Source organism: Castor canadensis, chromosome 6 (assembly GCF_047511655.1).
Source record: "Castor canadensis chromosome 6, mCasCan1.hap1v2, whole genome shotgun sequence".
Lineage (NCBI taxonomy): Eukaryota > Metazoa > Chordata > Mammalia > Rodentia > Castoridae > Castor > Castor canadensis.
The window spans coordinates 1271773-1298933 of NC_133391.1; the positions used below are offsets into that span (position 1 = coordinate 1271773).

At 56.9% G+C, this 27161-nt stretch overlaps 1 protein-coding gene across 9 annotated transcripts in view; it reads right to left on the reverse strand.

Moving 5' to 3' along the window:
• The window catches only part of Mad1l1 (mitotic arrest deficient 1 like 1), a 267255-nt gene that overhangs the window by 226323 nt on the left and 13771 nt on the right, over window positions 1–27161 (reverse strand). For 8 of the 9 annotated variants that reach the window (XM_074075385.1, XM_074075384.1, XM_074075388.1 and 5 more), the window contains 5 exons: window positions 25656–25780; window positions 24994–25075; window positions 22870–23000; window positions 22669–22783; window positions 20776–20837 (listed from right to left, as the gene is read on the reverse strand). In XM_074075385.1, the coding sequence (XP_073931486.1) occupies window positions 20776–20837; window positions 22669–22783; window positions 22870–23000; window positions 24994–25075; window positions 25656–25780 (515 nt within the window). Of the gene's footprint in view, window positions 1–20775; window positions 20838–22668; window positions 22784–22869; window positions 23001–24993; window positions 25076–25655; window positions 25781–27161 lie in introns of those variants that run through there. The other variant, XM_074075393.1, reaches the window with a different exon arrangement.

Sequence of the window (27161 nt, forward strand, 5' to 3'; positions counted from 1 at the left end):
TTGTGACTTTCTGAACGACTGTAATCGGTATCTCTTGCACGTGGGGTCACTGAAGTCTGCGGTAAGGACTGGCGGTGCGGCTGAGGCGGGGTGCAGAGCTCAGTTCTGTACTGCAGACCCGTTGTCTGCCTCTCCCACGACACCGCCCACTTCCACGGGAGACCTGCTGCCTTTCAACAAATCTCAAATTTGTACTTACTCATTTACATTAAGCACGTTCACTTTTGCCCTACTTTTTGGGAGTCAGATTTTCACAAAATAGAGGCAGGAAAACACTCAGGTCACACGATGATTTAAACACAACTGAAGACAATCTGGGCCCAGCCGAGAGCTCCTCCTCTCACTGAGCCAAGGAATGCACGCGTGGGAACTCAAAACTGTGGTCTTTCAAATTTCCTTTGATTTACTGTTTACTCACTTTTTTATTTACTATTCTCTGACCATATAATAAATCCGTGAATAAAACACCAGACAGTAGCCAGGGGTGGTGCACACTTATAATTCCAGCACAAGGGAGGCTGAAGATGGAGGATGGAGAGACTGCACGCTGATGGAATGGAAATGGCACGGCCACTGTGGGAGCACAGAGCAGCCCCTCGTGAGGAAGAAAGCCACCGTACGGCCAGCGTCCTACTGCGCCACACCTGAGCCTGCCCAGGAGCACGGGACCATGTCACACAAGAGCTTCTGCAGGAATCGTAGCTGGGAAGTGATGTCTGTCCAACGCCCACTGTCTGATGAGTGTGTGACCGCATGTGGCCTGGCCCCGGGATGGGACGCGGGTGGAAGGAGCCTGTCCTAAGAGCCGCAACGGAGACGGGCTGGGGGGGGGGTTGTTTGGGGGATCAGACAGCAGCCTCAGCTGTGCACCTTGAGAACGCGCTAAACCCGCTCGGTGCAGTGAAACCGCGCCCCGTACAGTTACGGCCATCTCTCAAGAATGTCCAAGAGTCGGGAGAATGGAGGGCAGGCCGTGGGGGGAGTGCTCAGGAAGGGCTTGTCGGCAGGACAGAGAACCCGGAAAAGCAGCAGTGAGAAGACAGCCTGAGAAAACTCTGCAAAGCCACTCAGCACACGGAGGGGACAGAACGCACAGATCACGCTCCCACGGCGTGAGTCACGCAGAGACATGGATTTCGGTCCGACCAGAGAGTGCTTCACTCCCATGGGAATAACTAACGAGTGGTGACACTCACGACAACTCAGCAGAAATGAGACCCCACTGCAGAGGCACGACGTCACCCAGCCACACAGGAAAACCAGTCCACTCAGAGTTCCACACTGACCAGGTGGCCCAGAAGCTGGAGTCCTCAGTGCCACCTGACACACACCCAGGCCGTTGTGTGAATCAACAGCAGCCAGGTGCCTAAGACCAACAGCTGGAAATAGCACCTACATCCCCAGACAGGACAGACAGACATGTTTGTGCAATGTGTTATCTGTCACTCAACAGGGACAAAGACTGGTCAGCCGGTCTCAAGTCTTATGCTGCACAAAGGCCAGCCAGGAGGAGGGCCACCCTCGACACCAAGGGGCTCGGGACACGTCCAGAGTCCCACCCGGGGCTGAGGAAGCAGAGTCTGGCCTGGGTGGGCTCCGCTGCCCCCAGGAAAAAGGAAGCAGCAATCAGAAAATGACAGCGAGTCTCTGTTACTGGGTAACAGAAATCAGAGCAGCGCTGTGTCCAGGGAAGGAAATGACCGGAAGGAAGGCAGGCTGAGGTAAGGCAAGGCTGTGGCCACCTGAGGAGGGGAGCACGGGTGTGTTTTCAACACTCCTTCGGATCTGTCCACTTCACTGCCCACAATGATCAACCCAGTGAAAAATGTACAGAAGGAGCCGGGAGTGGTGGCGCACACTGTAGTAGTTACGAGGGAGGCGGAGGTGGGAGATCGCTAGAATTTAAGACCAGCACGGCAACACAGCGAGACTCCATCTCAAAAGATAAATACAGAGAGAAATGTAAATAAACAAAAACAAGCAAGAGTTCAGGAGGTACAAGGCAGTCTCGTTCACTTTCCTCACACGGCCGCTCCGTCAGAGCCGGGGGCCTGCCGTCGGCACAGGCCCTCCAGACTCTGGAACAGGGTGCTTTAAAGTGAGCATCCCCGTGTCAGACCCAAATGATGACTGAAGGTCACTGTCCCAAGCCTCAGTCACCTTGGAACCCAGGAGGAGCTGAGCCCGCAGACAGAACACCCCCCAGCGCCATCCCCATGGCAGGAGCCATCATCTCCTAGAAGCCTGATTGTCCCCTCGAGCGATAAGGACTTCTCTGGGGCCATCCTGCAAAATCAAACCGAGATCACGAGCAGCCAGAGCACACTCCTCTCACCCGCCCCAATTCTTCCTCTACTTACACCACGAGGTCACATCTATGTCCCGGAAATGAGCTGAAATGCTCACTTCCATCTTCCCTGAATGGCCACTGCCATTAAAATTCTTTCCTGCCTTTCCCCGTTACTTTGGAACTAGTGGCTGGACCTGACGTGCTGGAAGCTCCAGCGTCAGGGACTCATCACATACAACAGGTCCCAAGAACCCAGCCAAAATGCAGGTCAAAGACTTTGACGGACGCTTTCCAGAAGACACCGAGACGTCAAGTAAACATGAGGTGCTCAACCACGGGCCACCAGGGAACTGGGATGGGGCCAGTGCAGGACACCTCACATCCAGCAGGAGGCTGAGAGGCAGCCACAGCACGTGGCCCGAGGTGGGGGACAACGAGAACTGCCAGGCACCAACAGCGAGGGACACAAAAGTGCAGCACTCAGTGGCAGTGTGCAGAGCTGAAACCATGTTGCCCAGAAACCCCACGCCTGGGCGTTTCTTGCAGAAAGGAAGAGACATACATGTCACAGAAGCTCTTCTCGCAGGAGCTAAGGCTGGACCGGAAGGTTACGGTTCACCCACTCCCGTACAGACAAGCCACGGGGAAAGCCCCAGCCCCAGCAAACACCTGAGACCACGTTCTGCAGTGACAAGCCAGGCCAGAACACAGCACGCTGCACAGTCCTATTTCCACCTAAGTCCAGACAGACCTACGGCGAAAGACAGAGGAGGGCTCCCTGGCCTGCCGTTGGGATGGGACAGGCAGCATGGCCCCAGACACAGCCCAGCCACAGCCCTGGGAGGGACACGAGCTTGCGAGCCCCAAAATCCACAGCAGCCCAGACGAGGGAGCCTGGCGTGGCCTCGGCCCGCAGTCTAGGTGTGACCCAGACTGAGGGCAGAGGTGGCGTGCGGGTGACAGGCTGCATTGGGCTGTGATGGTGGACCCCGCCCTCAAGAGCCAGAGCGCTGGATGTGTGAGATCGGAAAGACTGAGGGGAGCCATCCACTGCCCGATCCCGCAGAGCAGCCAAGAGAATGGACCCAAGAAAACCCGGCCTCCTGGAAACTCAGTGTCCAAGGACTAAGTCTGTCAAAAACTCTTTCCCGGGAAGGGTGGGGAGAAGAGTGGCCTTCTTCCCCGTCTGCCCCATGCTCCCAAACTAACGTCGTGCCCGAGGAAGGAGAGAAAAGACTGTCATTAATAAATTTAGCTCAACTTCCTTTCAACAGTGCTGGAAAGTATATGCAAATCCACCCATAATTAGGTTTAAAAATTCCATTTCATGGGATAATCAGACTTCAAAAAACTCAATTTTAGTTTTAATCAGATTTTAACAAGGATATTAAGTCCATTTCGTTCAGAAAAAGGAAAAACTGTGAATTTAACACAAAATGTATTCAAGCTTAGCCTTGGGAGATAATTAAATAAAATTAATTTGGCAAGGGCTGGCAGCAAATGGCAAAGCTGAAACCAGTGGTTCCTGTTTCTGATGGAAACCAAAGCAGGCCTCCCCGTCCTGGGTTGGCGGGGGTCACTTGGGCTCAGGGCTCAGCACCGTCCTTCCCGGAGTAGGGAGACTGAAAACCCCAACCCTAGCCCTCAGTCACACAGCACAGAGACAGGTGCCTGGGCCGGACGAGGTGGGGAAACGGTGGCTCACACCGCCTCCAGGACGAGTGGGAACATCACCAGGACCAACTGCTCATCCAGGCAGCCGTGGGTCCCCCTGACAGCTGGACACACGCCTAACACTGGCCACCCAACGCACAGGAATGACAGGCACTGCACAGCCAGCTCCCAGGCCGCCCACCCTAGGACAATGGCTCCCTCCCACAGGCTTTCTCGGCCTGGAGCAGGCAAGGACCTCCCGCTCAGCTCTCCAGCCCTGTGCCATGGCACTGCATCTGCACTTCTCAACCCTGGAGCTGGTCTACAAGGTCTTCACCCCAGGAACGTCTCCTGGCAAGGTGACACATCCCTCGGCTGACTCCAGGTTCCTGAAGCAGACATCTCTGCCAAGGTCAAGGCTCCAGCCAGAGCAGTGCTTCCTGCCACGTGGGAGCACCTGCCACACTGCTCCGTCGAGGGCACACCTGCCAGCCAGGAGAGGGAAGAAAGAAACACCAGGACCCCTGCAGCATAAAGCCACAGGGGAAACACGGCCACCGCGAAAGGACACTGGCTTTAAACCAAGTGGCCAGTCCCGTGCTCTAAGCAGGGGTAGGCTGGCTCTGGCAAAGGCCAAACCTGGCCGTCGGTTTTGGAAATGAAGTTGTTGTGCATGCAGCAGGGGGAACGGAACCCAGGGCACTACACACCGTGGCAAGCTACACACCCAGCTCAAAATAAAGATTTACTAGACACAGCCAGGGCCCCTCCGTCCCACACTGCCTATGGTGGCTTCTGCCGCAGCTCAGCCGCTGCAGTGTGAAAGTCCTATGTCCCAGGCAAAACTCCTCAGCCCCACATGGGAGGGCAGACGTGCCACAGCTGAGTCACTGTGACAGGGTCCGACGGCCCCCACTGCCTTGAAAATTTACTGCCTGGCCTGCCATCGCCTAAACCCAGGCCATCCCACCATAGGCACGCAAAGCACAGAAGGAAACGCGAGCCTGCCGAGACAAAACCAGAGACATCGTCTCCCACCCGCGACCGTGGCCCAAGACGAGCTTCCAGTGCTTGCACCCCTGGGAGCGACCCCTGCTGGGACCCGTGCCAGTGCAGCCAGGCTGCAGGAAACTAAGAATGCCACACGAAGAGAAGCCACTGACAGCACTCAGTGACTCTGCCCCACCGCTGATCTTCCCGAATCGGCTGATAAAAAAGAAGATTTGAGTTAAAGAAAATGGCTCCTTAAAGCCAACACGCTGCAACTCGCCTGACGTAAAGACGGCCGATGGCGCCTCTGTAATTGCAATCCCAGTAAAAGGCAAGACCCTCCCGGGACCAGAAGCTAATCACTAGCAACACAGGCAAAGCCAAGCTCAGAAGGAGCAAGTGGGAAAACGGAGAAGTGCGTGTCCAAATGTCTTCCAAAGGCTCGTAAACAATCGGACCCGCCTGGCCCCTCCTCGCCGTGGGAGGACGGCGTGGAAAATTAATTACTAATCTACCTCGGCTGCCTCCACCTAAGAGGCGGTATTGTGTCGCCACCTCGGAAGTTAAACGCTTCCTCTCCCAAGTGACAACTGCTCCTACCCTGCCACGTGGCCTCCCGTCCTGAGGACCAAGCCCAGGCCCTGATGGGAGGCAGCTCTTGCAAAGGCAGGCGGCGGCAGGCCTTCCCGCAGGCTGCAGGCCCTTCCTGCCAAGGTGCAGCTGAGCCGCAGGTCTGGTAGAGCTGCCATCAGCCGTGGGCTTTCTGCCACATGTGCCGAGCTCCATTCACCTCACAGAACAGGCGGCCGCCTGGCAGAAGCTGAACGTGCATCAGGCCAGTTGGCCCAGAGAGACACAGTACCAGCTGCACGGCACTATGTGGGCAACCAGATGGATGGAGGTGACTGAGGGCAGAGCCCACCATGCTCTAGGACCAGCCAAGCAACCCAGCAAGTGCTCGACAGACTCACTTGGATGACCTTGGGCCGGTTGGCCCCACCCCTGGTAAGCAGGGGTATCAGAGCAGGCCTTGCACACTCCACCACGTGGAGGGGAACAACACAAGACACAGAAACAGGCTGCCAGAAGCAACCAGGAGCACCCACACCCTGACCAGAGCACCCCGCTGACAAGGGAAGCCCCTTAGCAGAACAGGGACCATCTGTAAACGAGGACACTCATGCCAGGAGACAGCTTGTGCGTAAAACACCTGCTTCCAGATCAGAGAAAATGCCTGGCCTCCCTTTCCACCACCATCATGAAATTCAGCAAAAACCCAACCACTGCACCCCACTAAGTGAGGCCTCGTGCAGCTTCCTGCAGCTCACCGGTGTCTGTTTCTCCTGCTGGCAGGAACCTGAATAAATGTGCAAAGAATGAGAACAGACGTGAGTTTTCCAAAATCACAGTCCTACCAACAGAAGCTGTAGTCGGAGGGAGCCGGAATTTACCTGGACAGGAAACAGGTCAGGAAGAATCCAGCGCGAGCACAAGCCACCTCCAGAGGCCCAGACACCTGAAGCCAGTAACAACCGGTCTCAACAGCTCAGTTCTCACCACAACCCGACTCACAGCACTGCTCCTACCTGGCGAGGCTCCATCTGACAATGACAACCCTACCTGTCCTCCCCAAGCCACAGGGCAGGACCCTGCAGCCTGCAGTGAGTGGACCTCCACGGGGAGGCCTGTGCTTGAGTGTCAGGTGTGTGCCACCTGCTCAGAACCTTCAGTTGTTCCCCGTCACCTGTGTGATGAAGTCCAAACTCCCTGCGGGACCCGAGAACACCTTCCACAAGACATCTGCTAAGCACACGTGACTGCTAAGCCACCTACCCTGCCTGGACAGCCCCCAGGCGCTCACACACCACCCAGTCTCGGAGGCCCGCTTGACCAGTGAATCTGCTCAGAAACCAAGCCTGACCAGCAGGTGCATCTCCAGCAGCCGCTCAGGGCCTGACTTACCACGGGAGGGTTTTGTGCTTTTGGCTCACGTGAACCGAGGAACAAGGGACAAGCACCCTGAGGTGGACACGCAATTTTCACCGTCAACAGGACCGACAACCCCAATAGCACACAGACACCACCTCCTGCACACGGCCGCCTTTCTCCCCGTCTTTCCTCTCAGCTCTTCCTCAGGAAGGCTCTGGTCTTAAATCAAGCATTGCAATAAGCTGGGGACATACCTCCATGGTTTGGTGTTTACCTTGCAAGCACAAAGCCCTGGGTTTGATCCCCAGTACCACAAAAGAAAAAAAAAAAATTAAGGCCAAATCATTAGCCAGGCACAGTGGCTCATGCCTGTAATCCCAGCTACTCAGGAACCAGAGATCAGGGGGATCGTGACTCAAAGCCAGCCCAGGCAAATAGTTCCTGAGACCCTATCTTGAAAAAACCCAACACAAAAAATGGCTGGTGATGTGGCTCAAGGTTAAGGCCCTGAGTTCAAATTCCAGTACCACCAAAAACAAAAAAAACATTTCAAATACCCACCTTGTGCCCACTACGTCAAGCGGCGTCTGGGAAGTGCTGCTCCCAGGCCCCTGGAGACCAGAAGAGAACTCAAATCTCTACCACCACCCAGGTCAAAAAGCCTCTCCTGATACACAGCCAGCCATGCAAAGGCGGCCTTCCCGCCGTACAGTCCGGACCACAGCCGCTCCTCGGGACACAAAGCCAACACAGAAGACCCTGGCTTCTGCTGTGTCTCTTGTGCACAGCAGTCAAGTTCCCCAGAGCCTCACGGAAAACAGGGCCGTTTTCAATCCACCTGTCCTGCCCACTTCCGGGGACCAAGGGCTGGCAGTCTAGTCCTTGCACCTGGATCTGTATCTCCCGGGCTTTCTCCCTGTCACGCAGGCTCCAACCGGCCAGCCTGGGCTCAGAGGCGCTCCAGAGCCCCAGCGTATGTGAGCAGGGCCTGCACAGGAGACTGCGGGCTCCGCAGGAGAGGGGAGGGACAAAAGCAGAGGACCTAGTCTGGTCCCTAGGGCCTCCACGTGCCAAAGAAACTCCTTCCATGTGAGGCCGCGGTGCTTGGCGGGCAGCGGGCAGCGGGCAGCACTGGACACTTCCTGCAACCAAGGTCCGACTCCCAGGTGCTCACGAGATGGGCACCAGCAGGCACTGCACACCGCCAGCCAATCACCGTGGATGCCTGGCACACTGCACAGTGCCTTGGAGTGCTGTCCTCTTCCACAGGCCAGGAGCCTGGCACAGGTAAAGCCGGGCCAGCAGCTTGAGGGGGAGGGGGCCACTGTCCCCAGGCCCAAAGCTACCCTTACTGCCTGAGTCCTGGTCGCCTGCTCTTCCCACTCCACCTCTCCCAAGGCCTGCGGCTGAGCAGAGTGACGAAAGACCCGACAGTCAGACCCGGACAGCCCAAGGCACTTCAAATGCCTGTGCCACGAGGGTTCCCAAGCTCTCCCACCGATGTGCCCAAGTCTGCCAGCCCACTGTTTCTGTCCAGTGACTGGCCCCAGCAACTCACCCTGCTTCCTGTGTCACACAGGGAAAAAGTCAGGAGGAAACAGCTGCACCCCCTATTCCCCACTGGTGCCTCCACCCAACCCCAGAGTCCACCAGGAATTTGTGACCAGAAGAGGAGACAAGAAACTAAGCCAAAACGTCTCCTGGGCAAGTGCACTTGCTCTCTTCCAAGAGCCTGACTTTTAATCTGCCAGTCAGTCGAGCTCTCTGAGGTGAGGGCCAGGGGGATGACCCCGCAAGCAAGCAGAATCGTTGCTACAGCAACCGGCCTGCTCTCACACCAAAGGTGAGCTTCCGAGCACAGGCCAACCAAACAGCCAAGCATTCTGCTGTCACCAGAGAGCGAGACCTGCAAATACCTTCCAGAGGGCCTCCGAGATACTGAGGTCCTTTCGGCACCTGTGAGCGATTCCCTGGGGACACTGAGTGCTGCCCATGACCTCTGGGCCACCTCTCCCAGGGTGCAGGCTAACCACTGTCCACAAGACAGAAATGACCCATCCTGCACCGGACACTTCTCCTTCTGACACCATGTGACCCAAGATCTCATTGGCACCTGTCTCTCAGGCCCTGGAGCATGTGCCAGTCTCCTGTCCCTTACTAGCTCCAAGCTACAGAATAAAGTCCTAGCCACCAGGAGGTTGCACAGGCCACAGGAAGCCAGGGGCACAATCTCACATATGCCATGGTGCTGACAAGCTGAGGCCAGGTGAGAGGTCTCCCTTCCAAAGTCCTCTGTGCAGTGCGGAGGACGGCTATCCAAACAGCCTCTCAGTCTAGGCACACCTGGACAGTGTCAGCCTGACAAGGATGCACAACCACAAATCCACCTGAACCAACACTCCCACCTAAGGACGAACCTGTGTCAAACAAGATTCTCAAAGCTCGGAGATAGCTCCAAAGTCAGCTGGAGAAGGGCTTGAATCACCTCCTAGAGCCTTTCTCCAGGTCTGTGCACGCACACACACAGAGGAATGAGATGCGTAACACATGTGCCTGCCGTGACGTTTGCAAACCCCACACTTCAAATCAAGGCCAAACTCCTGGAACATCCCGACAACTGCCACCATGTTTCATGGACAATGAAGGATGCCTGCAGCCTGTCACTCACACCTGACCCTCAGTGGTGACTGCAACTATGGCGCTTTTCACATTGGTGATTCTCCTAGTCACTTCCCAACCATTCTGCTGCACAGATGCTTCATCTCCACGTCGCAGAGCCCAGGCAGCTCCTCATCCAACAGACAGACCAAAGGCTGGAACAACTGCCAGATGCTGGGGACACACAAGGGTTAGGTGGGGCAGACACAGGGGCTGCAGGGGCTGAACTTCTCCGCAGAGCTCCCAGGACCTCCTGATCCTAGTTCTGTCCTGCCAGATGGGTGTCCTCAGCTGCAGGCCACGCTCTCAGTAGTAAGAACTCTGCCGGATGACCACCCACCTCAGCACCTCCCAAAGCGATGCTGAGAGGCAGGGTCCAGACTCTGCAGCCACCCAACTGCAGCAGATTCTGCTGCTTGCTGTCCCTCCCAGTGTCTGAAACTACAGGTGCACCTGCCCATCCCACTGGCGTGGAACACGGTCTTAGTGCATTCACCAGGAACCTGGCTCCACGGACCGAAGAAGGGGACCGAGACACCAGCTCCCCAGGCATACAGCGTCTCTCCAGAGCCAGAGATCAACCCATGTGCCACAGGGGGCACGAGACACACGAGAGGTTTGTAACAGACCCAGGTTCTTGGGTCAGCTGGGACCAAGCAGGCCAGCCTCCTCCTCTCCGCCATAGGACTCAGCCCTGACGACAACCCAGCCATCTTTGCTACACCCTGTCTGTGTGGCTGAGCTGCCAATTGTGCCCACTTCTCTCTGGATGCCACCTGAGCTACCAGGACAAGGGGGCCATCAATGTGGCCCTCTGAGAGGCAGCAGAGGAATGGGAGGCAAAAACATTTATTCTGGGTAACTCTTCTTGGTGCCTGAAAAAGCAGGCCTGTGGCGATGGAAGTATGGCTCAAATGGCAGAGCCCCTGGCTAAAAGTGTGAGGTTCTGAATTCAAACCCCAGTACCACAAAAAAAAAAAAAAAAAAAAAAAAAAGCCTCTGATGTGGAGCATGTGCCTAGAATGCATGAAGCCCTGCATCTTGTCCCCAGGAACAAAAGAAAAAAGAAAAAAAAAAAACCAGACCTGGGATCAGTCTGCCTGTGCAGCACACTAGTGCATCAGAAGTGGCACTGACAGCTCACACCTGTAATCCCAGCCACTCAGGAGGATAACAGTTCTAAACCAGTCCAGGCAAATAGTTCTGTGAGACCCTGTCTCGAAAAAACCCTTCACAAAAAAGGGGTTGTGGAGTGGCTCACGGTGTGGGCCCTGAGTTCAAATCCCAGTTATCACAAAAAATTTAAAAATCACAAGAAAGATCTGGTGGAGTGGCTCAAGCAGTAAGAGCACCTGCCTAGCAAGCGTGAGGCCCTGAGTTCAAATCCCAGAGCCACCCAAAAAAAGTGGCAACCTGAGACCCCACCTCAGGGGACCCTCCCATGGGAGCCAAGGATCCCAAGATAGAAGCAAAGACACAGGCTGCCTGCACAGGATCTCACCCAGGACACAAGAGGGACCCAACACAGGACACATACAGTACCCAAAAGGCACGTGCTAACATCGGTCCCCAGGGTGGCACTGCTGCGAGGTGGGGGCCTCGGGGCGGCCATTAGGGTCACCAGGGGTGCCCTGAAGGGGACGGGGGACCCTGGTCTCCTCCCCTTCCTCTCTTGCTTCCTGGCTATGAGGTGAGCGATTTTGCTCCATCGTGTGTCCCCACCAGGATGTGCTGCCTCGCCACGGGCTCAAAGCAACAAGGCCAACTGATCGTGGACTGGAACCTCCAGAACCAGGAGCCAAAGTGAACCTTTCCTAAGTCCATCGCCTCAGGCCTTCAATACAACAACAAAGAGCCGCCTGCAAGGGGACCCAATGCAGGATGAGCGTGACATACTCAGGGATCCAGACCACTTGAAAAGCCAGAGTCCAGCGTCACCAGGAAACGGGGACAGAGAGGTCAGCTGTGGTGACTGACCTATCTCCCAGCCCTCCAGTGAAACCCAACCATTCCCAAGCCTCAGGGCTGGAAGGCAATGAGCAGCCAGCTGCACCTCAGAGCTGGGTCTCCAAGGAAGACAGCACCAGCTTCACCTGGGCCACGGCAACAGTAACCCCCACGGGGGGCGCTCCCCGCTCCACCCCAACCACCTGCCCGCCCCTGAATGCATCTCTGCCTCCCCTACCTCCCCCCATTGAGTGAGAGACCCAGCCACAGCTGACGGGGGTCTCGGGCCCATGCTGCCAGCGGTGCCCAGCACACCTGAGGAGCGTGAGCGGCCGGGCCTGCACCCACAGGACGCTGACCCGGGGGCCGGCAGCACAGCAGACGTGGAGATGGGAAGGAGAACCTAGGTGTTTTGCTCCAAGACACCGCAATGCACATGGCCTCTGATTTCAGGGGGTCAGGGCTCTGCACCCAGACGGCAGGACGGTCACCAAGGAAAGGGTGGAGAACAGCACCAGCACCCAAGGTCCGCAGCCTCCCAGGCAGCCCTGCACCGCTGGCCCACTATTTAAATGATAATTTCACTTCGCTTCCATTGATACAAACTGGTTTCCTCGATGCAGTCTGCACAAAGGCCTCTGTTTGAAAGACTCCACTGCACCAGCTCTCCACCGGCAGTCCACAAAGACCAGCCCACGCCCACGCCCACGGCAGCTCCACCTGTCTCAGCACCAAAGCTCCTTTCCCTGTGCAGGCAACCAGCACCAAGGAGCAGCAGTGCAGGGACTCAGACAGACGGACCTGGTGCCAAGACCCGGGGTCTGGAAGTTCAAGAGCTTGGTATGCCCTGAAGAACGAGCAAGCAGGCCAGCATGGGAAAGACCAGCAGCTCTGACAGTGGGTATGAGAGACACCAGCACTCACAGCTAAGTGATGCCGGGTTTCTCTGTCCAGGTCACACCTCACGGCCTCAAAGCTATGTTCGAGACTGTCAAGTGGGAAGTCTAGACCCAAACACCTCCAGATTATTCTCTGGACCTGCCTGAGACGCCGGCCCTCCAAACACCACGGTGGCTGGCACAGGGGCCGGGTGTGGGCCGCCTCTGGCCTGTGCGCAGCCGACTTCACTTCTGTGCGTGCAAACCCTCTATGTGAGCCACCCAGCACCCCCCAGGGAGGCTCGGCCTGGATGCAGAGGGACCCGGGTCCCCTCAGGGTCCTGGCTGCTGAGGAGTGGCGCTGATGACCAAAAGCACCTGTTGAGTCAAAATCAACCCCGCCACCAGGGAATCCTGTAAATTCACCCTGGGCTGCAGTCACCTCACTGCTTTACAATACTGTCCCTGGCTTTAGATTTTCCCAAAGCAATGTAAAATGAGGCTCAGAAGAAGAGTCCTAGCTACCCAGCTTGGAGGAGACCCAAAAGTGCCTTGAGGGTCAAGTGCAAAGGCCAGAGTGTTAGCACGCCAGGGCGACCTGCTGAGTGCACAGCGATCTGGGCACACATGTGGGAGCTTTCTTCTGTCCAGCACCCCTCTTCAGCGCCTTAACCCTGCCACCACATGGCAGCCAGCAGGGACCGTCCTGGCCAGGCTGTGCAACCAGACCTGTCCTCTCCCCTCTGGCAGCGAGCCTGTCAGTCACATAAGAGAGGCCACCAGCACTGTGAGAGTGACCTCCCCAGAAACTTGAGCCCCAGTGGCCAGGAATCTCTGTGGCCCTTGCTTTCTGCTTCCCACTGGAGACACAGGTGAACGGCCCATGCTCTTGTTACGACAGCCAGGTAAGCCTGGGGGCTCACATCACACCTAACGCACACAGTCCCTCGCTCACTGCCCACCCATCTAGAGAATGTCCTCTATATGCCATGGACAGAAGCAACAGACGTAAGCTATGTCCTTAAGTCCCAAATCTTATGGGGCTTAAAGAAAACCAACACCACCTCTGAGGCAGAAAACAGCCCGGGGGACATGGCAGATGGGTAAGACACCTGAGCCACCTTAAGAGGCCCTCACATCTGGCGGTCACCCACACTCACCACAGACACACAGGCCTGCAGGGTCCCTCCCTCTCCAGCTGTGGGGCCCACAAGAGCAGCTCCTGGGGAAAGAACCCGAAGAGGGAGCCCAAATGAAGGCCAGAACAAAGGGCAACTCGCCACAGATGCCCGTGGGCCAAATGTTTACCCTTCCTCCTCCAGTACCCACGGGAGTGGACCAAGACACCTGACAGCTCACCCACCTTCCCAAGCGCCAGGAGAGCACCTGGTATTGACTAGCCTAGCGTCCAGGTAATCACAAACCAGGAACACAGAAAGAAGGGTCTGCGAACACCCTCCTCAGAGGGAGATGGTGCCTGGTCTGCACCTCACCTGCACTCTCCACCCCCACCCACATTCCCCCCCTCCCCCCACTGTCCTCTTAATTGGCCTTACACATCAGGAGAGCTTGTCCCCAAAGCCTGTCATCAGCCAGACTACAAAAATTTTGGGAAAACATCCAGGTCAGCACTTGCAGGTTCCAACTTTGACTACGGGGACAAGTTGGCAGTTTGAGGTGGGCCCAGCTGCCAGGCCTCAGAGCCGCAGGGTCACCTGCCTGTCCACCTCTATAACATGGTTTCCACACCCTCCTCAGTTTCCAGAGAGCCTGCACACACAGTGACAGGTACAGTGCCCACTCAGCAGGACCTGAAACAAGGCCACTCCAGGAGCCAAACAAGAGGCCACAGGTAAATTATTCCTGCCAGGCTCGACTCCAATGAGGCTCAGTGCTTACTCTGGGCCTGTTTAATGAGGCTCTTCCTTGATTCGAATTGCTAAATAAAATTTTTTAAAAGCCATGCCAGCAAAGAGGCCTGCTCTCCTCGCTTTGTTGTGACTCGCTCTGAATTTCTGCTAGAAGCTTTGAAAGCACACTTCCCCAATTAAGCCATGACGCTCACACTCCGAGATTGAAACGGACCCGAGTGAAGCTTTGGAAGGGCAATTTGGCACTCGCTGTCAACTGCAAATACACACATCGTTTGAACTAAAAATTCTGCTTTTAGGTATGTATCCAACCTACGCAGCACTGCTTACTGGGGAAAACAAAAGCTCCTAACCGTCCCTCAACTGGGGACCGAGGGCAGTCAGGGTTTCTCCACACCACACAGCACTGTGGTGGCACATGGACCATCTCAGAAGAACCATGTCTGCTGCTGCAGTAAGACAGTCAAAAGTTAAGTGGCCACAGTAAGTTGCAGAAAAAACAGCGAGCCCTCTAGGAAAGGAGGGGTACACACAGACTTGTGTGCACACGCTTTTAGAAGACGACAGGAAATGTATCAGGCACTGCCTGGAGAGACAGCCTGGCTGGCAGTCACCTCCTGTCTGAAAGGCACCCTTACACCTATCTAGGATAAACCAGCCGGGGCCAGAAGCTGAGCCACAGGGCACCCATCCCTGGTGGGTTCCCAGGCGGAGAGCACACTCCATTTTCGCCTTCACCCTCTTGGTCCACCTGGCTTCTTTTGTCTTTAACCAAGCAGAGAAGTGCCCTGGTGTCACCTGATGCCACCCCCACGGCCCCAGGACCCCAAGACCCAAGCTCCAGGCAACCCAACAGAGCTGGGCCAGGACATCAAAGGCAGAGACTAGGCTGCTCTAAGCCTTCAATAAGCTTGGGACAGGCTCCTTCCCAAAATAAAGGGTGGCTTTAAACGACACCCTCCACTCTGCCCCCATCTGGTTCAGGTCACGTGAGAGGGCTTCCTGCTGACTGCAGTTACCAGGAAGAGGCAACACTTCCCACAAACACATCAATCCTGACGTGCGTGCACCCAGGTCACCACCACCGCCACCACCGAGCACCCCATACCCCAAAGACTCCCTCAAACCCCCAAGCCACTCTAACCTGGACTCAAGGAATCACTGACCTCTGTCACTCCAGGCCAGCGCCACGTTTACCAGCGCTTCAGGAAAACGGAGTCGCACACTATGAGCCCCCGGCCTGTGCCTCAGCCCGAGTCGGCCGCAGTCGGCTCATTCCGTCGCCTGCTGACAGACACCCGAGTCTGTCCACTCCGGCTGCTGTGAACGAAGCTCCCGTGAACAGCTGTGAACAAGGCCTCACGAGGCCGCGGTTTCATTTCCCGTGGGTAAACATCCAGGAGCGCGACTGCCGGGTCCCAGTCTCAGTGTGCGAAACGCTGACAAATGGCCTGCCCGGTGGCTGTGCCACTTCCACTCCCAGGAGCTTGCGGGGGACACCTGACCACCCACCTCTCTGCCGACACGGGGAGGGTCAGAGCCTCCGATCTCAATCGTTCTGCTGGGTCTGCGGTATCTCACCTCAGCTCTCCCTCATCGGGACAAATGGCTGCGGTAAGAAGGTGAGAAGGAAAGGCTCTGCTGTAGCTCGGGCTCACTCCGTGCTAAGCGCCGTTGGTTTTGGGCCTGTGGCAGGCAGAGCACCATGGCAGAACTGCTCAGGTCAGGGCAGTGGGGGGACAGAGTCAAGCAGGAGCTGGAGTCCCAACGTGGCTTCAGGGACATGCACCCAGTGACCTCACCTCCTGCTACTCAGCCACCTCCTGGAGGTTCCACCACCTTCCATAGCGCCATGGGCCCTGGGGGAGGCTCGTCCAAGTCAGTCATGGCACTGTGTGATCTTAACTTGTACCCTGAACAAGTAATGACACCTTTCCATGTCCTAGTTCCCATTGGTGCATCTTCTCACATCTGCTGGACTTTTTTGTGGGGTTTTTGTTTTTGTCTTGCAGTGGTGGAATGGAACCCAGGGTTTTGCACACTCTAAACCAAGTCTTTTACCTCTGAGTTATGACCCCCGCCCTCTTGTCCCCTTTCTAATCTGGCCATCTGACTGACAATTTTTAGACAAGGTCTCACCAGCCTCACAAGGCCCAGGCTGGCCTTGAACTCACAATCCTCCTGCCTCAGCCTCCCTCCCCAGTGCTGGGATTCTAGGTGTGCACCACCACAGCCAATTTAAGAATGTCTTACATATCTGAGTGTACGTCCTCGGTGATATTTTCTGCTAATCTACTATCTGCCTTTTCACTTTCCTTATCTTTTGAGAGCAAAAGTTTCTAATTCTGATGAAATCCGATGTATAAAACCCATGTTCTAGGTCCTAGGAACTCTGAGGCAAACCCGAGCCCCTCGCAGTTCCAGCTGCCGTGCACAGGTGCACACGCACTGTGACTCATGCCGAGTCTGCCATGCGGGGCTGGACTCCCGCACGCCTGCTTTAGCACCATTCCCGCGCTCCATCACCTTGCCACGTGGAAAAGCAATTGACCTCTGGAATCGCTCCTGAAGCCCTGTCCACCCTGCCCCCGATACCGCCTTCACTTAACGCACTTTGCGGTGTATCACGAAACTGGCCAGGCTGAGCCGTCTGACACCTTTTCCAAATTTGCACCTAGTCTAGGTTTATGTTTCTATAAAAACTTTAGAACTCAGTTTACTGGTTCTACCAAAGGCCTACTTGGACTTACGGGTCAATTTGAGCCATCTGCCATCAGGACAATACTGACTGCCAGTGCACCACCATGTGTGACACCTCTGTGACACTGCTCAGGTCGGGGCTGGGCACCGGGAACAGCAGGGCTGGATCAAAGGTTGGGGCTTTTGGCCTTGAGCGCCAGCAAGAGGCTGAGGAGGCACCGAATTGTAGGTCACCCAGCTGGCGTAGGCTGCAGAAGTGCGTGCCGTGTGAAAAGCCCACACCGGGTGTCAGGGTGCAGCCCCCACTGGTGGCAGAGAGCAGGGGACTGGGTTTCTTTTCTCCTCCCTGTCCCTCCATCTCCTGCGTTATTAGGTCATCTGTAATCACTGTCAGCTGCCTCTTAGGGTTTTCAGAGTGGATCTCAAATACGCTTTGTTAATTTTATCCCTAAGTACTTGGTGGCTGTGACACTATTGCAAAGCCCACATCCTTTGAGCAGTTCTTCACTCAAGCACAGAAACGCTATCTATTCTGTGCACTGTCCCTGTCTCCTCTGACCCTGGTCACCTCACCAGTGAGACAAGACGCCTGGGGAAATCCTACATAATCGTGCAGTCTCCAACACACACGGTTTTATTTCTCTATCCGGGAGCCTAACCTTTCCTCTTGCTAACCTGACTGCACAGGTGAGGACGCTCAGTACAATAGGAGCACGAGTGGTGACAACACAGCCTCGCCTCGTCCCAGTGTCACCATCACACAGTGTAAGCAAGAGCAGTGACAACACAGCCACACCCTGTCCCAGTGTCTGCCCCATGACCCGCACACGGGACCCATCATGGCCCAAGTGACCCCCACACGGGACCCGTCATGGCCCAAGTGACCCCCGCACGGGACCTGTCACGGCGGAAGTTCAGGCATCTTACCCACGGCTTACGCGGCTGACCCACCCCACGCAAACGCTCGTCCACCTCCTCCAACCTCTCTCAGCTTCTCAGACATGAGAAATACAAACTGGGCAGAGGGTGATGACCGTCACCCAGTGGGGAACTTGATGTTGTACCAGAGTGCTGTTCCGAGCCTAGGGCTGAGGTTCTGGAGCCGAGAACCTCGAGGAGCCACTGGACAGCCCACACTGGGAACAGTTGCTCTGGACCCCAGAAGCACACAGGCCCCAGGGGACTGAGGACCCCCAGAGAGGCTGGACAAGGAAAGGGCAGGCATAGGACGGGCAAAAGCAGCTATGTGTCTGCTCAAAGGCAGACGGGCATTGGTCCACAGGTCCCTCGCGTCCTAGTCACCAGACCCCTGGAGTTAGCTAGACATCCCTTGCCAGAGGGCAGTGGGCACAAGGACAGGCTGCAGAGGGTGCGGGTGGCTCCCTAAAAAAAGCTGAATCACCAAGGGGGTGATGCCACCTAGTGGTGGCCACACTCAGAACTCACAGAGCTAGGTCGGACTTGCCCCAAAATGCTGGCAAGGCCTTGAACTAAAGGCCACACAAAGCCACACACACTCCCAGGCACTCAAGCGTTTACTCTCAGTACCTGATCTGTGAGAACGGGCTGGCCGTCTCAGGTCCCCGGGTGGCTTTAGGGAGTGGTCAGAGTAGTTACACAGCCACTCGGGGTGGGGGGGGGGCGTGGGGATGTAGGAACGTGTGGAGCTGCAAATGTGTAACTTGTCCTTCGGGGACACGAACCCCAGCAGTGAGCACCAACTCCCCTGATCCACATCCCTCCGCCCGCTCAGCGTCACATCAATCTTCATGAGCGTGGCTCCACTAGGTCCTCCCCCCCCACTCAAGAAAGCACTGGAGCTGCCCAAAACCTGTGTGCCCCTCCAAAGAAAGGGCAAGGGAAAAAAAGCCAAAATCCTTATCGTAACATGGCAGCCTCCGAGGCCACCCCAACACCCAAGTCAGCCCTGGCAACGCTGACCCACTGGGCCTGAACTTTGCCCAGGAATCTGCGAGTCATCCAAGCCGCCCAGGCTGGCACGGAACCCGAGTGCATTACTCCTCCTGGCTCAGCCTCCCGAGCAGCTGGGAGTGCAGGGCCACCACCACACCTGGCTTCAAGTAGACCTTTGCCTTCTTCTTGGTGCTGGGGATTGAACCCAGGGCCTCCCTCGTGGTAAGCACGTGCTCTACCACTGAGTTTCACCCACAGCCTCAAACTCGGGTGACCCTGAGGGGCACCCCACACGTTATGCAACAAGTGTAACCATGGGAGTGGAGCACAAGTCACCTGAGGTCAAGGCCTGAGGAGCCACTGTCTGGACATCTGCCTGAGGCACAGGGCAAGGCAGCAGGCTCACTGAGGCCTCCAACGCACCAGGAACCCATGCAGCACAGGGAGGCACAGGCACGACAGGTGAGGCACGAGACACAAAACCTGTCCTGCCCAGGGCACCTCAGCAGAGCACGGACAGGGCCACCTATCCTCAAGCCACCTGAGACCAGCACCCTGGCCTCCCATGAAGCCCTTCCTAAGGACAGACAAGACCTTGCCCCTTGGGGGGGGGGGTCGCATCCACTTTGCTCAATGAGGACACGGGGCACCACATGCACCTGCTCCTCCACCTGCCCGGCCCTAGGCTGACAGGACACAGGGCAGCCCAACCCAGGCCTTGGACCAGGGAAGTACAGCGCGCGCACGGTTACCTGAGCACCAGCTATGCTGTGCTCACAACAGCGCCCTCAGGTGTGGAAATCGTTCTGGGGGGCTGAAGGGGCAGACAGACACTCCAACCTGGCCTAGGAAACCCGAGCTGCTCTGGTCAGAACAGTCACTCCACGCGTCTGACTGACAAAAGGGCTGTGTGGCAGACAGGTGGCACGTGAGTTCTCCAGCGACTCAACAGGGCTGGTGTGATGAGACACAAGGAGCTCTGATCCTCCTCACAGGAAATAAGTCACAGAGGCTCCCTGTCTGACTGGGGCGGTCCCAGGAGTAGTAGGGAGTAGTAGGGACCCTTGCGGGTAGTTAACAAGCCCGGAGAACATAGGAACACGGCATCAGCCACTGGGCCTGCCTCTGCGAGCTGGGCTCTGCAAGTGAAGATCAAGGGGCAACAGCAGCCCAGTCTCTCTCCTGTGACTTAGCAAAGCAAAAAGAGACAGAGAAGAGAAACCAGTACTGTGATCAGAAAGCAGCGGATTTCAGAGCCAGCGGTCAACGCTGTAATTACAGCTCAGCTCAGTCTGGTAAGAGAGTCGCAGACCTGGCCTTGCTTCCCAGAGCAGCAGGAAAGAGAACCAGGAAGCTGGAAGTCTAAAATCCTGAGCAAACTGAACAGAAGGCTGCCTGAGTTGCACAGGCCTCTACCCAGGCTCCATTGGCTCAGCCAGAAGGAGCTGTCCCCTGCCTCCCTGACGCTAGAGTGCACAGGACAACCGCGAAAGGACACAGCTACACCGGGGTGGGGACACACTCAGTCTGCAGGGCGGTCTCAGCAGTCACAGCGGCTGAAGGGCAGGGACAGCTGAGCCCTGATGGAGATGAGCAGCGGTCCCAGCAGGACGGGACAGCGGGTGGATGGGATGACCACACAGCAGCGCTGTGTGCGGCCCGTTCTGTACCCTCCACCCACCCGCTGGCAATGACCTTGCACAGATCAGCCACCGAGGCCACTTCAGGGGTCTGAATGGGACAAGTAACATCCACCATGATTGGCCTTTTCACCCTTCATCTCAGCTCTTCCCCAGTGGCTACTGAACCTGAAAGGAATGACTGTCCCCAGAAGCAGAGTCCTGAGAGTGCAGGGCAGAGGGACGCGCGCCCTCTGCACGAGTCACGCAGCGCCATCTCCCTCGCACACAAGAAGCCTGCTGGAGAGGGCAGGGCAGCCACCTACCTGAGGTTCAAGCCCATGGTCTGGTCCAGCCTCTCCCAGCTCTGCAGCTTCGCCAGCAGCCTCTGAAAAGACAATTGCAACCATGTCCCCATCACCACCTGCCAAACCGCTGACAGTGACGGCGATGCTGAGACCGCTGGCCCATCTGAGGTCACCCACAGGAATGCATTCGGGGTATCCTAGCTGCTGACTCCTTCAGCCTCACTCCTTCCCAGCCCCACAGGTTCAAGTGCAAATTGCACAGATTGCCAGGAACGTGAGAACGAGCTGGGCCTGCAGGAGACCAGGGTGCACAGGAGCCCCAAGGCTCCTCTCTCCCCATCTTCCAGGTGCCTCTCAGGATACCAAGCCCTAGACAGATGGATTCAGTCCCAGGGAGGCTAGGAAGGGTGAGGCAGCACTGCCAACATGCCTGCTCCATGCTAGTCCCCACCCCAGAGAGCCAAGTCTCACTGCCCTTGTGGAAATGCAGCGGAGAGCAGGGCCACCTGCATCGCCCGTGCCTCCCGTCACTCAGCAGCTGCCCGCCAGCGCTGCCACCTCAGTTCTCAGGCGTCCAGAGCTCTCTGTGGGCCAGCAGGGCTGTGGCTGGTAACTCACAAGGTCGCTGCTGAACAGCATTGCGCACCACACCCTGGTCTGAGCAGTGTGCATGAGGCAGGTGCTGTCACCAGGTCACACTGTGCAGATGAATAGGCAGACAAGGTACGGGACTGGACACCAGGGTCACACGGCCAGGCAAGAATCCATGCAGGACTTCAAACCAGTCAGTGTGACTTGAGAGCCCCAGATATTTTTAAAACAATTAGAAAAACACACACAATACAACCAAAGAACAAGACGGGTGCACCTGTGTGGGAGCCCACTTTCCAGGCCACCTCCCACAGAAGCCTGCCCCTGAGACAAGATTCTGGGGACAGCACGGTTGACATGACATGGGTTGACATGCCACCATGTCAACTAGTCAGAGGGTTCTGCAGCCCCCACAGGTCTTCAGTTGTCCTGGACCTCTGGAAAGGACAAAAACTCCACTCCATCCAAAGGAGAACAGCTCAGAAGTGGCCAGAAAGACAGGGCAGCTGACAGGGCCGAGGGGTGGACTGATGTGTGCATGCCTCCAGACGGGGACAGGACTGAAAAATGACCTGGTGTGTGCTGGGCACGCTCAATGACAAAGTGACCACAGGAAGCAGTGTGAAGGACAAAAAGACCCTGGGCAGGAGTTAGCAGACCTAGTGCTGAAAAACTCAGTGCCGCACGAACTCACTGAGTAAAAGGAGTTCCTCTGACCAGAGTTTCCTCCTGTGCCCACAGGTGACTTTCCAATGCCACCAACACTGGCACCTGCGCACACAGCACAACCACGTTCATGCAGCAGACACAGGGAAAAGCCCAGCTCGGGCTCCACCACAGGCACAACCCTCCTCAGACGCCACAAAGCAATTCCTCCCCGACTCTGAGCCAACCACGGATTCAGGGGCTTCAACACAAATCCAGTCTTTCAATCCATACAAAGTACCAACAGAGGTGTGCTCCTTCCGGAAGCTTCAGGGAGAACCCATGTCCTGCTTCTAGCAGCTAGAGGCGCACACGTGTTTGACTCAGGGACCCTTCCTCCATCCCTCAGCCAGCAGTGGCCTCCCCACCTCCCTGAGACCACACGACCCACACAGAATCCTCCCGGGGCGGAGCTTGCCAGCTGACAGGCAAGCTCGACCCCTTGCCACGTGTGAATGTGCGGTGACACATTCACAGGTCCTGAGACTAGGAGGTGACCCTCCTTGGGGGGTCAGTATTCTGCACGTCACACCACATTCAGGTGATGGAGGTGGCCAAGGTCCTGTGCACAGGGCAGAGGGCAGTCCCGCAGGTACAGCCCACACCTGGGCTCACCTCTTTCTCCAGTTCCAGGTCTACCAGAGCTCCCTGCAGCTTCTCCTGGCGGCCCAGCTTCCTCTGCAGCCCCTCCAGCTCCTCCGTGAGGAGCCCATTGGTCTCCTTCATCTCCCTGCAGAGCCAAAAACTGTCAGCCCAACAGCCACAGGCACTGGGGACGGACCCAGGGGCCAGGCGTGCGGAAGAGACACTGCTCACCGCAGGTGCGCGTTCTCCTCCCGCAGCCGCTTCAGCTCCCGCTCCATCCTCGGCAGACGCAGCAGCTCCGACTTCATGTTCCTGATGACAGCGGCGTCCTGCTCCTGCAGGCACAGCTTCTGCTCCAGGTCCTGCCAGAGGCGGGCAGAGAGGACAGATAAGGAGACTGAGCACCAGGGGACAGGAAACAGCTCTGCTAAGGGGACAAGCCAGTCCAAAAAGGCCCATGCCAGGAGCTTCAGGTGCGGGCATCAGAAACAGGGAGGTGACAGACCATGATGGCCAGGGCAAGGGGAGGACGGAGCGACGTTAAGGTGGCACACAGGATTTTAGGGTGGCAAAACCACTGTGTGACAGTACAATGGTGAGAACTGTTACAGATGCAGTGTGTGGGGACAGCGCTGCGGCAGTGCAAGCTCATCCACAGCAGCACACATCCCCCACAGGGGATTCTGCGAGCGGGGAGGCCATGGGGCAGAGACGGTTTTAGTGGCTTCTAAAACTCAGTGGGCCTTCATTCCACTTTGCTGTGAACCTAAACTGCTCTAAAAACCAAAGCCTAGACTCTCACACACACTCTCTCTCTCTCTCTCTCTCTCTCTCTCTCTCTCTCTCTCTTTCTCTCTCTCTCTCTCTCTCTCTGCTTCTGGCTGCCATGAGGTGAGCGGTGCTGCTCCACCAAGCTCCTGCCTCACTGCATCTGATATGGCACCTTGCCTGAGGCCCCAAGCAATGGAGCCGCCAACCATGGGCTGAAAGTGCCGAAACCACAACGCAGGCAGCAGGGAGCGTGGGGGACGCAGTTACCTGACACAAGAAGTGAGGGCAACCAGAGTACGGAGTGACACTGACGTGATCTGGGCTGAGGCACCAGCGTCACCCACTGCTGCTTCAGATCATCGGTCCGAACATCAAAAGTTTTCCAGAACAAACAATGAAGCAAACGATTTAACGTTTAAAAAAAAAAGTGGGCTACAGGTGTGGCTCCAGTTGAAGAGCACCTGCCTAGCAAAATGAAGCCCTGAGTTCAAACCCCAGTGCCACTGAAAAAATAAAAATAAGTACAAAAGCCACAGGGGCCACAAAGGTCTTGTGTTAACTTGCCCCAGGACTGTGGCGACCTCCAAGTTCAGGCTCCACCCCAGGCTCTCCTCCAGAAAGCCTTCCCTGGCTGCACCAGCTGTCCCTGTGGGCGACACCCTCACCACCCACCCCTAAGGCACCCTGCCCACAGTGCACTGAGAGCCAGTGCCCACACAACCGTCCTGTGGCCATCCAAGCAAAGTCCAGTCCTCAGTTCCCCAGAGCAGGAGCCTGCAGCAGGCAGGCACAGCTGGCCCAAACACACTCCAAGAAGACAACTCTTAAAACATGAAGCCTGTGGCTGCAGCAACCAAGTCTGTTCCCACTGACAGGATAGACTTTTCTTTACTGTGTCTGTCCCTCTGGGACTCACAGCCGTACACTGGCACCTCGTGACAAGCCATTGGACAGTCAGTCAATCAAACAGCCCCATGGAGGCAGTTCTGTTGAGGTACCAGGTCGAGTGAGGGGATACAGTGCCACGGAGGACCAATAAGGCTGTATATACAAGGAAATACTGAAAGGTGGCCAAAGGACAAGGGCCAGGACAATGGCGACAGACAGGGCAAAGGGGCGGGGTGCCGGATAAGCAGGAAGCCAAGGAGGGCGGGAAAGAAGCCCGTAGGGCCAGTGGACACAGTGGGACGGTGGGGAGCCAGCTGGCACAGGCCTGCACATGGTCTGGTTGTCACTCCAAAGTCAACGGGAGGCCACAGGAGGGACCTCGAGCACCCTCTCTGAAGCAGCACCCTCTGTAGCAAAGCGGCATGACCTGAATACATGTCAGATAGGCCCAGCTACGATCCAGTCAGTGCTGCTCTGGCCACGGACCATGGCAAGGTGTCAAGGCTCTCTGAACCTCCATGTATTGTCCCCAGTGTCCACTTTTCCCCTCGGGTCTCCAGTGGGTCCCCATCAACAGGATGCAAGCTTCCCAGAGCCATCGCCATGGCCTCCCTGCACGTGCCCATGTCTGCACGTGCCCCAGCTCAGAAAGGCCTGCAGGGTGCAGGACACGCGCAGGCTGCCGTGGGCACCCACCTTAACCTTCTGCTCCTGGTCTGCTCTTGCTTCTTGGCCAGCCTGCAGCTCCTGGATCTTCTGATTCGCTTCTTGGCATTTTCTGTTCAAAGAGGAGCACATCACGTGCCAGCCCACCACACCCCTCAGCCTGAGCCCCCAGGAAGGACCACATCCGCCTACTGCAGGAGAACCCCGAATCCTGGACCAGCCCAAGGCAGCTCTGAGGCCTAAGCCTCCTCACTTGGATGGGGCAGTGGGTGAGCCGTGCCACCTGTACCCGCCATGCAAGGCAGACAGCAGGGCCCACTCAAGCCTGCCCACCCGTCTTCCCCAAGGAGCGAAACGCTCCGCAGACAACACCAGCTCAGGGAGAGGGCCAGTCATGCAGGGAGAATCCAAAGCTTCCAGACCACTGCCCACCAGGAACCACACATCCATCCTGGTCCGCCATGTCCTCTGCACCTGGAATGTTTTGCCCAGCCATGGCCACCCCCACCCAGGAGATATCACCTAGCACAGCTTAACCCTTCCTGGAAGCCTACTCCAAGACAGCATGCCGCCCCCCCCATCCTGGCCCAGGAGTGCTCACTGTCCTGGTTTTGGAAGTCACCCACTCCTTGCAGGTCCTTTCTGAAGCCTGTGGATGAGGACAGAGTCGGAAGGCCTGGCAGGCCCCTCACCTGTGCTGCAGGTCCAGCTGCTCCTGCAGCTCCTGCTTCTCAGACTCGAGGCGCTTCACCTGCACCTCCTGGTCCAGCACGCTCCACCGCAGCTCTGAGACTCGCCCCTTTAACGCACTGATGGTCTGAAGGCAAAGAAAGCCCAGGCTGCCCACTGAAGCCCAGTCTGCACATGGACACGGGGCAGCATCCACAGGGAGGCAGATGGGACAGGAAGGACCCATCTGCTACCCAGGGGTAGAGACAGAGTCCCCTCTCCCAGAGAGCTGAAGCCAGGTAGACAAGACCGATTGCCCCGAGAGCATCACAGCCCGTGCACGGCCTTGTATCCCCATGAGCCGACAGGAAGCGTGGGGTACATCTAGATCTCAGGAATTCTGGCTTCACTGAGGAGCTCTGGAGCAAAGCCGCCTCTAGCCAGGACCTGAGGCCTGGTGCCTGGAGGCCTCCAAGCCCAGTACCACGCAGCCAGCAGCCCTGCCCACCAGGTGCCCACCTCAGTCTTCCCTACACACCCTAGCTCTCACCATCACGCCCTCTGCCTCGAGCTCCCTTCCTAACCATTCCATGCCACCATTCCAACAGTTCATAAGGACGTAATCCAGGGTGCAAGGACCCAGCCAAGAAACTGAAAATGGGAGACGGGCTGTCCTCAGAACAGGAAAGTCACCAGGACATGGAACTGAAAGAGCACGGCCGTCCCAAGCCAGGGAGCTGGGCCAGAACCGCTGGGGAGGTGGAGATACTCAGAAGGTGGAGTGGAGGCCCAGCCTGCAGCCTCCAGGACAGAGTCCACCCGAAAGCACAGAACATTCACTGGAAACAAGGCTACCACCCCTCGCTCCGGCAGCACCACTCAGGGAGCTTCTCCTGCAGCAGGAGGGGAAAAAGCACGCTGGCTAAGGCAACGGAATGGCCAGCACAAAGTGCATTTGCACACGGACCTGAGCCTGACATTGGGCACAGAACTCTTACACTGGAGCACAAGGCGGACAGTGGGCCCAGCAACCTCACCACAGAGGCGACGCTCGCTGGGCAGCCCCGCCTCACACCCTCTGCAAGGAGACCACAGCACTTATCTCTCTGCCCCTGACTGTCCCCTGAAGTACAGGAGCACTGTCACTCCATGCCCTCGGGGCAGCTGACGTGGGTGCCCATGCTCCAGCAACCTGCACGGTTGTATCACAACAGCTGGCATAAACCTAGCACTCAGAGATCAGAGGTGTTAAAACAGATCCCACAAGGACCTGTCCTTTCAGGGGTGACACTGGCCTCGGTAACACACTGGTGCTATGCCAGAGACAGCCCACTTGAAGAGGATGGTATCAAAGGGCACAGGACCACAGCAAGCTAACATGAGTGAGAGAGCTTCAGAGCAGGAGAAAGGAGAACAGTCGTGGGCTGAGTGACCGGGAGGGCTTCCCTGAGGAGAGGTCATTTAACCTCTGCTGTGTCACCATCAGCACCACCTCTTTTACTCTTTGCTGAGGGTGTCACCACAGAGCA